At 41.5% G+C, this 12,826-nt stretch overlaps 1 protein-coding gene across 1 annotated transcript in view; it reads left to right on the top strand.

Moving 5' to 3' along the window:
• The window catches only part of CHM (CHM Rab escort protein), a 71,593-nt gene that overhangs the window by 36,336 nt on the left and 22,431 nt on the right, over positions 1 to 12,826 (top strand). Inside the window, exon 9 of the mRNA XM_080991285.1 lies at positions 6,618 to 6,695. Within this exon, the coding sequence (XP_080847411.1) occupies positions 6,618 to 6,695 (78 nt within the window). The remainder of the gene's footprint in view (positions 1 to 6,617; positions 6,696 to 12,826) is intronic.

Below are 12,826 nucleotides of genomic sequence, written 5' to 3'. Positions count from 1 at the left end.
AATACATATAATGTTGCATACTCCTTGAGGCAATGGTGGGATACAAAATGCATTATTTTCCCCCTATTATTATTATACTGCATAAAATAAATCACGGTGGTTTGCATATGTAAAATACAGCAGCAGCAAACCTATAAACACTTGCATGTTCTTACTTTCAAAATAAAAAACCCATAAATAGATGTTCATTTACTTAACGTGTTCTCTGTGGGAGTTGGGTTGCCCCACTGAAGGAGAGGGTAGGTGATGTGAGGAATGGACTGCCTCCCCACCTCTGTTTTGGGTCCCAGCCGCAGTTGGCATGTGGGCCCCCAGCAGATTATCCCAACAAAATGTTGTCCTCAATGAAAAAAAGTTCTCTACCCAGACCTAGGCTTTTGCTGACCTCTATTTAGTTACTTTGTTTCTTTTAATGCTAACTTTATTGGCATTTTATTAGTAGCTGGATCTTCCTTTGTCTTGCTTTAGTTCCTTTTTTTTTTGTTCCTAAGAGGTTATGGTCACATCTGCACCATAAATTTCACACGCTGTTGTACCACTTTAAGAGTAATGGCTTCCCCTAAAGAATACTGGAAACTGAAGTTTGTTAAGGGTGCTGGGAATTGTAGCTCTGTGGGGGGTGGTCTCCTAAGAACCCTCAGCAAATTACAGTTCCCAGGATTCTTTGGGAAAGCCTTGTCTCTTAAAGTGTTACAAAAGTGCTTTAAATGCGTGTTGTGATTGTGATCCAAAATGTGCATTAGTTCAAATCTAATCTCTGCTATGAACTCGCTGAATGCACATAGGCATGCGATGTTTCCTCATTCTCAGTACCTGTATCTGTAATATTGTTGATAGTAGTTAATAATGACTTACCATGCACAGTTGTTGTAACTAGATAATTATCTGCCTACAACTAGATAATGCGTGTGTGGTGTTTTGTACAATTAAAAGCGCTTTGTTGTTGCTTTCAGCTGCTTTTTGTGAGCGTTTTGGAGATCTTTGCTATAAAAACGGAGATAGATACACACACACACACACACACACACACATATATATATATATATTCCCACAGGCCACCTATTTGTTATCCAAATAAAGCATGTGTGTTTATGTGTGTGGTGAGTTAAAAATCAAGATGTCAGATAGACATCTGCATTCCCCCTCCCCAAATACGCAGGTCCAGGAGTATCACATCACAGTAGCATAGTCCTCCTGTGGCAAAAGATGCAGTAACCCTGAAGCCTCTTTCTTTCCTTGTAACATTAGTGTTTTAATTAAAGAAAACAACCAGTTGGAGGCAGTTACTTTCTGTGAAATGTAATGAAGATTTATTTTAGGGAGTGACCTTCACTGTATTAGCTCCAGCAGTAATCAGTAGAATTAATAGAATAATCAAATTATATACAAACTCATAAATCACTGTGAATGTGCTGTCAAAAGTTCAGCTATTAATGGGGTCTATTGTTTTGCAGCTGTATTTGAAATTGCAGCTGCTGATTCCTTGGCTTGATAGGAATTGAAATGGCATTTAAAGGCTAGAGATGATTGGGGGCGGGGGGCGGGGAATTACTAGGCCAAAATTTTTCGCAACTGTTAATTTAGCTGTAATGCAGTTTGATGTCACCAGGGCAAAGTTGAAACACAGTGCGTAACAGGCGCGATCTTTCAGCAAAACCTGAATTATTGGCTGAGACAGTAGCCAGTTAATTAGAGGAGAATCAGTTTAAACGTCTGTCATTTAGGGTTAATAGTATCAAGAGTTACCTTGTACTTTGGTTCTAGCCAAATCAGCCTATTGTAGAATAAGAAATTGACAAGACAGTTTGCTTGATTTTCATATAGATTTCGACTTTTAAAGAGCATTAGAGAATTAATTCCAAATTGTTTCACCTGTCTTATTTCATATCTTTACTAAAATTACATACAGTCTTGTTGGCATATAATCAAATAGTTATGGAACAAAGGCAAAAAGGGTGAGATGGGAAGAGGAAAAGAAGCAAATCTGGTACCAATTATTACATTGTGTTACATAGGAACCAAATAGAAATTGATCCCAACCAAATTAGTAATGAGGGCGTTGGTGTTTCACCTCTCCCTCTGATACAGCTACATCAGTGTGCTGGTGTAGTCAATAGATAAGATGGCAAATTGTCATGGCTAGAGCATTGGTCAAGGACTAAGGAGACCCTGGTTGTAATCAATTTTACATCATGCAATTCACCTGGTGATCTGGGATTACCATACTCACCATTTCTCAGCGTAACCCAAATCATAGGATTGTTGCAAGGCTAGGTAGGAGGACAAATTACATGCATGGGACACAGCTGTAACATAAAAATCCAGGAGGTGGAGCTCAACATAGCACTAAGGAGATAGTTCCATCACCTCAGGTATTTGTGCCTGCCTGATGGAATAATTTCCCCCTCCTCCCCCTGCACTCTGTTCTGAGGGTTTCCCCCACTTTTCAGAGCAGATTTGGAGAAGTCACAGAGGCAACATGAGAAGGAGAATGGGCGTGAAAGTTCCATTGAGCTAGCAGGAGTCTTTGTGTTGGCTTCCATTAGCAGCAACATCTTAGTTGCATCCTGCCCAGGATCTCCATGGCGTGTATCTAATTCTAGACCCATGGAAATTAATGAATAGCTTAGTCCCATTAATTCCAATGGGTCTACTGAATAGGACTTGGTTGAATACAGCCGTATATGTCTCTAGGAGCCTTTGATATTCCTTGCACTGCAAGATGTTGTTGGCAGGGAGCTGCCCTTGCTATTGAAGTGAACAGGAAATCCTGAACACCAGGGTAGCTTTCCAGATGTTCCTGGAGTACAGTTTCCATCTTCTGTAGCCATGGGCCATGTCGGCTGGAGTCTGAAACATCTGGAGGGCCCCACGCTCCCTGACCTTGCAGTACACACAGGGGATGTTAAACAAGATTCCCACCTATGCTCAAATGCCCATTTGCAGAATTGAAGCAGGCACAGCCCAAAGTTATTTTTTAATGAATCGTGTAACTTGTGAGTTTGGACCCATCATGCCAAAAAGTGGATGAAGTCATGTCAAAGTCACATTTTGGTCCACCATATTGAATCAAAATAGTGCCTGGCATCTAAATATTGACAGAGACCACTGCACCCACTTTGGGAATCCTTGTGCCAAGTTTGGTGACAATACCTCAGTAGGATACCGACTTATGCCCCAAACTGAGTGAAGTCATGATTTTGGTTCACCATCTTGATTTAAAATGGTGGCTAGTGACCCAGTGTCAACAAAGACTTCTCCCCCCACGTTGGTAACCCCGTACTGAATTTGATGACAATATCACAAGAGGTGGTCAAACCTATAGAGAAAAATTGGGCAGGCAAACTACTTTCTAAAAATATATAGTAGATTAGATTAAGATACCCACTTAATGTGACCCATCCCAAAGTCTTTTATAATAAGCTGTTTTGTGCATAAGTTGTTCACATACTACTTCTCCATTCGTTCAATGCTGGTGTCTTATCATTGTTTAATGGTAAGCCACCTCAAACTCACAGAATTGCAAAGCATTGTAGTTATTTTAAAATAATATATAATATTTGCCCTTGCGATTAACATGAAACCTCTGGATTTGCCAGGTTTGTTATAAATACTGGGCAATTTGCATTCTGCCCTTCCCTGAAGCTTCATGTGCTTCATTTATGCCCCCCATCCTCCAGCAACTGATCTCAGGGCTGCACAGTTGGAAGGGTTCAGTTCAGAGTTCAGTTATTAATAAATAGTGTAATATAGTGTAGCATAATATGTGCTGTCTGTGTGTGAAACATACACAGACACATGTTTAAATAAATTCCAAGTACAATACTGCGCTGGATATCTGTTCTACATATTGATTCATCTAGATGCTGCGTAAAAACCTCTAGGGCTGATTTAATTGAAAAATTGACCGTGCCTCATTGCTTCTATTAGATCTTCACTCGTTAGTTTACCGTTTTTAGACAAACATTTGTCTAATAAACACACATGTTTAGCTGGCTGTGTTGAATTGCCAAACACCCTGTCTCCAGTTATGTGAGCAAACAAATCTAATTGATTTTCCTATGGAAATGTTATTCTTTTTGAATACACACACACACTTTTAAAGAAAAAGACCAGGACCTCATTTATTTCTTTGGTGCCTCTTGGTTTCTCCTGAGCATTCTCTTGTGTGTGTTCAGTTTCTTAGCTATTTTAACTCCCTTTCCCCCTGTTTTGTGACCTTGCTCTCAACTGAGAGAGAATTGTTTGACTCACTTTTTAAAAGACATCATCCACGAGTCTTGATCACTTATGAATGGATCTGATTTTCATTTCCTTTTATAAAATCAGAAGTGAATGGCCACAGAAATATTAGTACAGGAATGCTGTTTTAGGGTTAGATTTATTCTGGTAGTTCAGAGAGGAGCAAAGTATATGGCAAAGTTATCCTGGCCAGCCCGTTTTATTACGGCGTGCAACAGCTTCATCTGAAACAAACTGCTATTAAAAGGTGCATGGCTAATGGTGATTGGATTGTGGGGGCAGGGTGGGGGAGAGGCAGGGGTTTGGTGTGGTGGCTGGGGAGGTTTGATGGGTTGAGATGGTTAGTGGATCCTTGCCTGTTTCTTGGGCCTTGCTCAGCTTTGTTTTTTTAAAAAAAAACCATAAACAAATAAAAAAATAAAAAAGAATAAATGAAATATTAAATAAGCTCTATCTTCCCATCACGTGATTAAGAAGTCTAGAAAGATGCAAATTGGCATTTGAACTGCAGTCCTTGACACGTTTACCCAGAAATAAGTCCCACTCTGTTCCATGGAGCTTACTGTTAGGAAAGCATGCATAGGATTGTGGTCTTCATGTGGCTTTACAGTGGTGCCTCGCAAGACGAAATTAATTCGTTCCGCGAGTTTTGTCGTCTTGCGATTTTTTTCGTCTTGCGAAGCACGGTGTCGGGAAAGTTTTGGAAAAGCTTCAAAAATCACCAAAGTCTTTAAAAACCTCAAAAAAGGCTACCACACCGCGTTCTATGAGTTGCTCCTCGAAGTCAAGTCGCAACTGTATTAACGGTGTTAAGAAAAAGGAAACAAACTTGCAAGACGTTTCCGTCTTGCGAAGCAAGCCCATAGGGAAAATCGTCTTGCGAAGCAGCTCAAAAAATGAAAAACCCTTTCGTCTAGCGAGTTTTTCGTCTTGCGAGGCATTCGTCTTGCGGGGCACCACTGTAGTTACATAACGTACATCATGAATTGTTTTGAATCATTGCAAGCTACCTTGTTTAGAGAAGATAGAATTCATGCCCGCCAACATTTCTCGGATGAAAATAGGGACGTCCCATTCCATAATGATGATTTTACTATTTATACCCCACACTTCTTACTGGATTGCCCCAGCCACTCTGGGCAGCTTCCAACATATGTAAAAACATAATAAAATATTAAAAATTAAGCTCTACCTTGCTTTCAAATCAGAACCAGTGAAGGCGGTGAAGGTCCTGTGTGAGTGTCTGGTGGCGGTTGAAGGATGGATGACAGCTAACAGATTGGGGTTGAATCCTGACAAGAAAGAAGTACTCATTTTTGGAGGACAGGGGGCGAGCAGGTGTGGGGGACTCCCTGGTCCTGAATGGGATAACTGTGCCCCTGAAAGACCAGGTGCACAGCCTGGGAGTCATTTTGGACTCACAGCTGTCCACGGAGGCGCAGGTCAATTCTGTGTCCAGGGCAACTGTCTACCAGCTCCATCTGGTATGCAGGCTGAAACACTCCCTGCCCACAGTCTGTCTCACCAGGGTAGTACATGCTCTAGTTATCTCCTGCTTGGATTAGTGCAATGCGCTCTACGTGGGGCTACCTTTGAAGGTGACCTGGAAACGACAACTAATCCAGAATGCGGCAACTAGACTGGTGACTGGGAGTGGCCGCCGAGACCATATAACCCCGGTCCTTAAAGACCTACATTGGCACCCAGTATGTTTCCAAGCATCAGTTGGTGCTGACCTTTAAAGCGCTAAATGGCCTTGGCCCAGTATACCTGTAGGAGTGTCTCTACCCCCATCGTCCAGCCCAGACACTGAGGTCCAGCTCCGAGGGCCTTCTGGCGGTTCCCTTACTATGAGAAGTGAGGTTACAGGGAACCAGGCACAGGGCCTTCTCAGTAGTGGTGCCTGCCCTGTGGAATGCCCTCCCATCAGATGTCAAGGAAATAAGCAATTATCTAACTTTTAGAAGACATCTGAAGGCAGCCCTGTTTAGGGAAGTTTTTAAAGTTTGAAATTTTATTCTGTTTTTAGTCTTCTGTTTGGAGCTGCCCGTAGTGGCTGGGGAAACTCAGCCAGATGGGTGGGGTATAAATAATAAAATTATTCCTATTATTAACATTAAAAAAAACCTTCCCTAGACAGGATTGCCTTCAGACGGCTCGGGAGTCAGATAACTCTGTATCCTCCAACATTTCTCTAGTGAAAATAGGGATGTCTTAAGGTAAAGTGGGACATTCCAGGATCAAATCAGAAACCAGGATGGCTTCTCTAAATCAGGAACATCCCTAGAAAATAGGGACACTGGGAGGGTCTGGGAATTGAAATTTATTTACATCTCACCCCTCATTTTTTTATTTTATTTCTGATGTTCTTCTAGGATGTGTGCAGTATTTGGCGGTGTCTATTGTCTCCGCCATCCTGTGCAGTGCCTTGTGGTGGACAAAGAAACTAGAAGGTAAGGCTAGCAAGAATTAACCTTTCTCTCCTTTTTATATAAATATATATACACAGAACTGCAAGATGAAAAATGCTGGAGTCAATTTTTTAAAAATGGTTCTTCAAAGATCTTCCTTGGTATTAATAACACATCAACCTTGATTAAAAGTAATTTGTGTATAGGTCCTCCAGAACAAGGAAAGTGGGTTTAGAATATAGAAACTAAATTAATTTCCCTGCGATATTACTGCAGCCTCCTTCCTGATCACCCAAGCTTGGAAGACAAATCATTTCGGTTGCCGGGGGTCTGGTGATGAGTGATGTTAGTTTTCCTTGTGGCCTTACCTACTCTAATTGATTTTCATCAGATGACAACAAAGCCCTCTGTTATTGCATTTTTAAAAATGAAGCTCACCCAAAGACTCATCAGATTAATCTTTGCTGATAATGCATGTCACTCTAAGAGAAAAGGCTTTAATGAGTTTTTAGGTAGATTGTTGTCATAAACTATGCTGCCCTCTTACCGTAGGATGAATTCTTTTTACAATAGTATCGGGCCTCTGGGCAACTTTTTAAAAAGTTGGATCAAAATTGGCTGATTTTTTTTGCTGTGGGAATGGAATTCACTCCTGTGAAAGGGCCTATTAGAAAGAATGTGTTGGATCCAGACTTATTCTGTTTAGAGGAGACCTACCAAAATCAGCGGGATGTCTGCCGTAATGAACATAAAGCCCACTGATCTCAGTAGGTCCACTTTAAGCATAGCTAAGTCTGAATCACACACAGCATCTTCATATATTGGCTAGACTTGTGACTAAATGCTCATCAGTGTGTGTGTGTGTGTGTGTGTGTGTGATGTACTACAAGCTAAGCTTCCCCCAACCCCACTTAATTAAGCAAGAGCAACTCATGCACAATTTGCTTGCTTGACAGCCTGCCAGCCAAATGCAACAACCATCAGTTAAGGAGCGATAGTAGTTCAGTAGTACTACATGCTTTGTGTGTGGCAGGTCCCAGGTTTGATCTCCAGTTGCTGAAAATACACTGGAAAAACTGGCAGCTCAGGGAGTAAGGCAATGAAAAGTTCAGTGACCTCTGATGTTCTGCTTAGATAGTCTTTACCTGTAGAAATAGCCTTTGTCAACACTGCCCCCTCCCCCACATTGTCTAGTTAAAGGCGATGAGGTTTGCAGGACCAAGAGAGATGTCTGCCTAGCACCTTGGGCAACTAATCCCAGCAAGCATTGGCAGTAGTGGCTTAGACAGACCAGTGGTATAAGGACTTTAATGAGCAATTGGTGGAGTAGATATATCCTTTATTCCAAGTAAAGCAAGTTGAGGGGAAGGTTGTAGGCCTGTTTCGTATATTAAATTCAATTCTTTAAACACCAGAACCAAAAATAGGTAAACAGATTTGCAAAACCACCATATATGTATGTAAGACCCAGTCTCCTCGCATCCCTCAGGAGATGGTGGACTCTCCTTACCTGAAGGTTTATAAGTAGAGGTTGGGTGGCCATTTGCCATGGATGCTTAAGTTGAGATTCTTGCATTGCAGGTGGTTGGACAATATGATTATCAGGGTCCTTTCCAACTCTACAATTCTATGATTCTGTGTAGATTCAGTCACCCATGCACCTATACAATTAAGATTTCTACAAATGTGATCCACATGGCAGTGACCGGAGTGATTTTGCTAGTTGTTTCCACCTACAACTCAAGAGAAGGACAGTGAAGTGGGTTGAGATGGCCACCAGTTTAGATGGCTTTTAAAGAGGATTAGACAAATGCATGGGAAATAAGGTTGTCAATGGTTATTAAAGTATTTATTTAGATTTTAAAAAATTGTTAAATTTCTATCCCAACCTTCCTCTCAAGGGAACCCCTAATAGCTTTCTTCTACCTCCACTGTTGGAAACAGCACATCCTCCAGTTGGTGAGGATCACAAGTGGGGAGAGTGCTGTTGGACCCTAGTTTTGCTTGCAGGCTTCCCATTGGGTCATCTTGTCAGCTGCTTTGAGAACAGGATGCTGGACTAGATGGGCCTTTGGCCTGATCCAGCAAGCTGTTCTTACACTCTTTTGTCCTATTGAAGATGGGGAAAAGGAATATTGCTTACTGTTTGCGTCATATATGATGTCGGGCAGCAAATGTGGGTTTGGAGTCACCACTGATTAGTGGTTCCAGCAACCTCCTTTAAGTGTGCTGTGCTAGGCAAGGCCTTTGCAAGGGCCAGTGATCAGCCGATAGTTAGTACTTGCAAAGTACCCTTGCCTAACAGCATGTTTGAGAAGTCCATTGCTGCGCTTGCAAGCTGATGTTTTTCCTCTCTATTTGCAGGTGTGGTTTGAATGTAAATGGGCTTGAAAGGGGTACTTTGAAGCTGTGCTGTCAGTGCTAACTGGCACTGATAGTATGCCTTCAAAGAAGCTCAGTCTCAATTGGCACTGGAAGTTAACCCCTCTGAAGTTGTCCCCTGTCATAATGACATCAGGTGATTGGCAGGTGGATGGCTCCACCCACCTGTCACAGTTGGCCTACGAGGGTTGGGGCAAGATAAGTATCTGGCCAGCTCCCCACATGGAAGCGGGGAGACTGAAAAGAAGAGGAGGATGCCACATCAGCCTCACAGATAAATCCACCCATGTTAGTGGCACGTTTTATGCAGCAGGGTCTTTTCACAGTGGCCAGCCTGATGCCTGCGGGAAACCTGCAAGCAGGAGTCAAGCAGAAAAGGACTCTCTCCTCCTGTGGTTTCTAGCAACTGGTATTCAAAAACATTGCTGCCTTCAACTGAGGAGACAGAGCATAGCCAACATGGCTAGTAGCCATTGATCGCCTTCTCCTCCATGAATTGGTCTAATTCTCTTTTAAAGCCATCAGAGTTGTCTATCCCACTGCCTCCTGTGGGAGCGAGTTCCATAGTTCATCTGTGCACTGCATGGAAAAAAATACTTTCTTTTATCTGTCTATAATCTCCCAGCATTCAGCTTCATTGGACGTCTCTGAGTTCTGGTTTTATGTGTGTGAGACATAAACTTTTCACTATTCACTTTCTCCATGATCCTGGCCCGTCACCATGAGTTCAAACCCCACAAATGCATGCAAAATGAACATGCACCACATTACACTTGTTTTCAGTGAATTGCATTTGCCATTTTACTGCCCATTCACTCGGTTTAGAGTGGTTACTAGCCATGAATACTGTGCTTCCCATTTGTGGCCTATTCACATTCTGAAAGGGGGAAAAAACTTTTTTCCTAGTGTCTGAAAACTTCCTTACGTGCTAATATAGAGCTAACTGTGTTTAGGCTGCTTTATAGATTGATTTTGTGTGTATATATATTTCTGACCCAGAGGTTTGTTCTTAGGTTTGGGCAGAGCAGATTTGGATAAGATTAGTCCTTCAATGAGATACTGGGGAAAGGTGGCTTATAGCAAAGGAAATGAAAAAAAAGGTTGTCTGGTTACCTTCAGTGTAACGCTTATTATTTTGAAGCGTAACTTTCATTTTTTTAGAGGATGTCATGTGACAGATTACAGGAACGCTCAGAAAGAATGCTCTTGTCACAAAGATTTAACTCTGTGCAAGGCATGTCCTGCAGTTTCTCTGCCATTAAATCACTGAAGCTGACATAACATGGAAGCAATGGAATGGCACTTCCTGAGATTAAGTAAAGTAATCATAACCTTTTTATATGAACTGCATCATATTGCTTTCATGCAAAATGACAAAAGGTAGAAGGCATCTTGAGGACTAGCGTTAATGGAAGATCAGAATCCCACAAGTATTGTTTCTTTCCTAATTTTCCTGCCATGGGTTGAAAATTTTGGGGGCGTACCAAAGCACACGCATGGAGCTCTTTTCAAACTGGGTCATCTCATTCTCAGCAATGATGTTGAGCACTGCATGCTCAAAGGCGCACAAGAGCTTTTCCCAGCATGAGAGAGAGAGAGAGAAAGAGAGAGAGAGAGAGAGAGAGAGAGAGAGAGAGAGAGGCTGAAGCTCCATGTACATTCCACCCCCACCCCTAATATTTGAGCTCCATGGGTGTTTCACTGTGATCATGGAACATCCCACATGTCTGGTCTGCCCCATTAATTTTAATGGCAGGAGTGAATTGCAAATACAAAAGGAAATTGGAACATTTTCTTCCATTGAAGTGAATGTGGAACCCCTTGCAGACACCAAGAGCCCTAGGAGCGTTAGAGTTCCCATGGCCCTAGGAAATGGCTGTGCAAGGCACATAGCAGATCAGGATTTACAGCAGGTGTGAGGAATCTTTTGTCCTCCAGATGTTGCTGGACTACCACTCCCATCAGCCCCAGCAAGCATAGCCAATGGCTAGGGATTGTGGGGGTTGGAGTTCAGCAACAAATGGAGGGCCAGAGGTTCCACACACAAAATTTATAAGTTTAGCAGTCCCTGTCTTCTCTCTTAATTATCTCTCCATGCCACAGAGCCCTGGATTATTATAGATTATGTTTATGTGCCCCAATAAGTGAGGATGTGTAACTTTATATCTTAAGCAAGATGCTGAGGAGGGAAATAGGAGAAAAAAGTTTTTTTCATATACAGCATTCTAGTTAAAATAAGGGGGATGGGTTTGTTTTGTTTTGCTAATGCCACTGGATACCCATCAAATTTGTTGCCTGCTTTGCTTGTGAATGAGAATCTCCTCATGGCTTTTGCCTTTAGGGGGACGAAAATTGAATTTCCGCTCCCTATAAGCTTCCTTTCCTTTTTAATTTTGTTTCTCAGTTCTTTTATGCTGCATAGATCTTGCTTATGTGGCTCCATTTGATAAGATTTAAGGTATTTTAATTTACGTCTGTATATTTTGAGCAGGCCTTACATTAAAAATAATTGCCCGCATTTTACTTCTAGCACAGTTTTAAGTGCGTTTTCCAATGAAACAATCCCGGCCTCCAACTGAAGAGATGTGACAAATGTAAATTTATATTTCCATAGTAAAAAAAAGATATAGCAAACACCGTAATTTACATATCTTTCCTGAAATATTGCATAGTGGCTTTGTCAGTGCTGGTAAGTCCATTTCAAGGATGTCGCCCTTAGTCCATTAGTTTGGATAATGAGCCCTATAAAGTACATTTATAACTGGTGGCACTTGGCAAGGAGATGGATTCTAATTTTCATCCTTTTATCTAGACACATTGAAGAAGGTCAATGGAGGGTTCTGTATGATTCATTGTCCTAACACATATCAGATGACAAAGACCTGATAATGTCATTGCATAAGTGTTTTCCTTATTTGAATGTGGCACTAGAAAGAATTCTTCTGCTGATCATCCCTTTTGAAGTAGAAACCAGTATTAAAAGATGTGTGCATACACTCTCCCTTCCTACTTTTTGGATAAAACCTTACTGTATGCCCGACTTGTTAAGCATCACTGAATGAAGGAGAAAATGGAAAAAAGTGGGAAAATAAAGAACTAGTGACTTGCTTTTTTGCTTATTTTGAATGCTGCAACATGACATTTAATCAACCTCCACTCTTCCCACTGGAATATTCAGAGAGAGGGGAGAAATTGTTTCATAAACAATAGAATAGCTTATAATTAAATATGAACTGTGCCAGCTTGACCAGACTGTTTGTTAGCAGCATTTAAATGAGCAACTCTAAAGTGATCTTTTTAAAAAGTTAAAATTAAATCAGGGTAACGTTGCAAGCTGAATAGATGATCCTATATGTCTGCCCAATTCGGTTTAAGTTATTTCTTGGTTTTCTGTATTTATATGCCATCCTTCAACACCACAGCCCCCCAGGGCGCTTTTCCAATGAGATAGTATTTTTCTGCAGTTTTACAATGAACAAATATGGTTCCTCTTCATCCTGGAGAAGAGTGACTAGTGGGGTGCCACAGGGTTCTGTCTTGGGCCCGGTCTTATTCAACATCTTTATCAACGACTTGGATGATGGACTCAAGGGCATCCTGATCAAATTTGCAGATGACACCAAATTGGGAGGGGTGGCTAACACCCCAGAGGACAGGATCACACTTCAAAACGACCTTGACAGATTAGAGAACTGGGCCAAAACAAACAAGATGAATTTTAACAGGGAGAAATGTAAAGTATTGCACTTGGGCAAAAAAAATGAGAGGCACAAATACAAGATGGGGGACAC

This window comes from Podarcis pityusensis (assembly GCF_964106645.2).
Source record: "Podarcis pityusensis genome assembly, chromosome: Z".
In the NCBI taxonomy this organism is placed as follows: Eukaryota; Metazoa; Chordata; class Lepidosauria; order Squamata; family Lacertidae; genus Podarcis; species Podarcis pityusensis.
The sequence above is the reverse complement of the archived record's forward strand: the minus strand, read 5'-3'. Positions and strand labels throughout refer to the sequence as shown.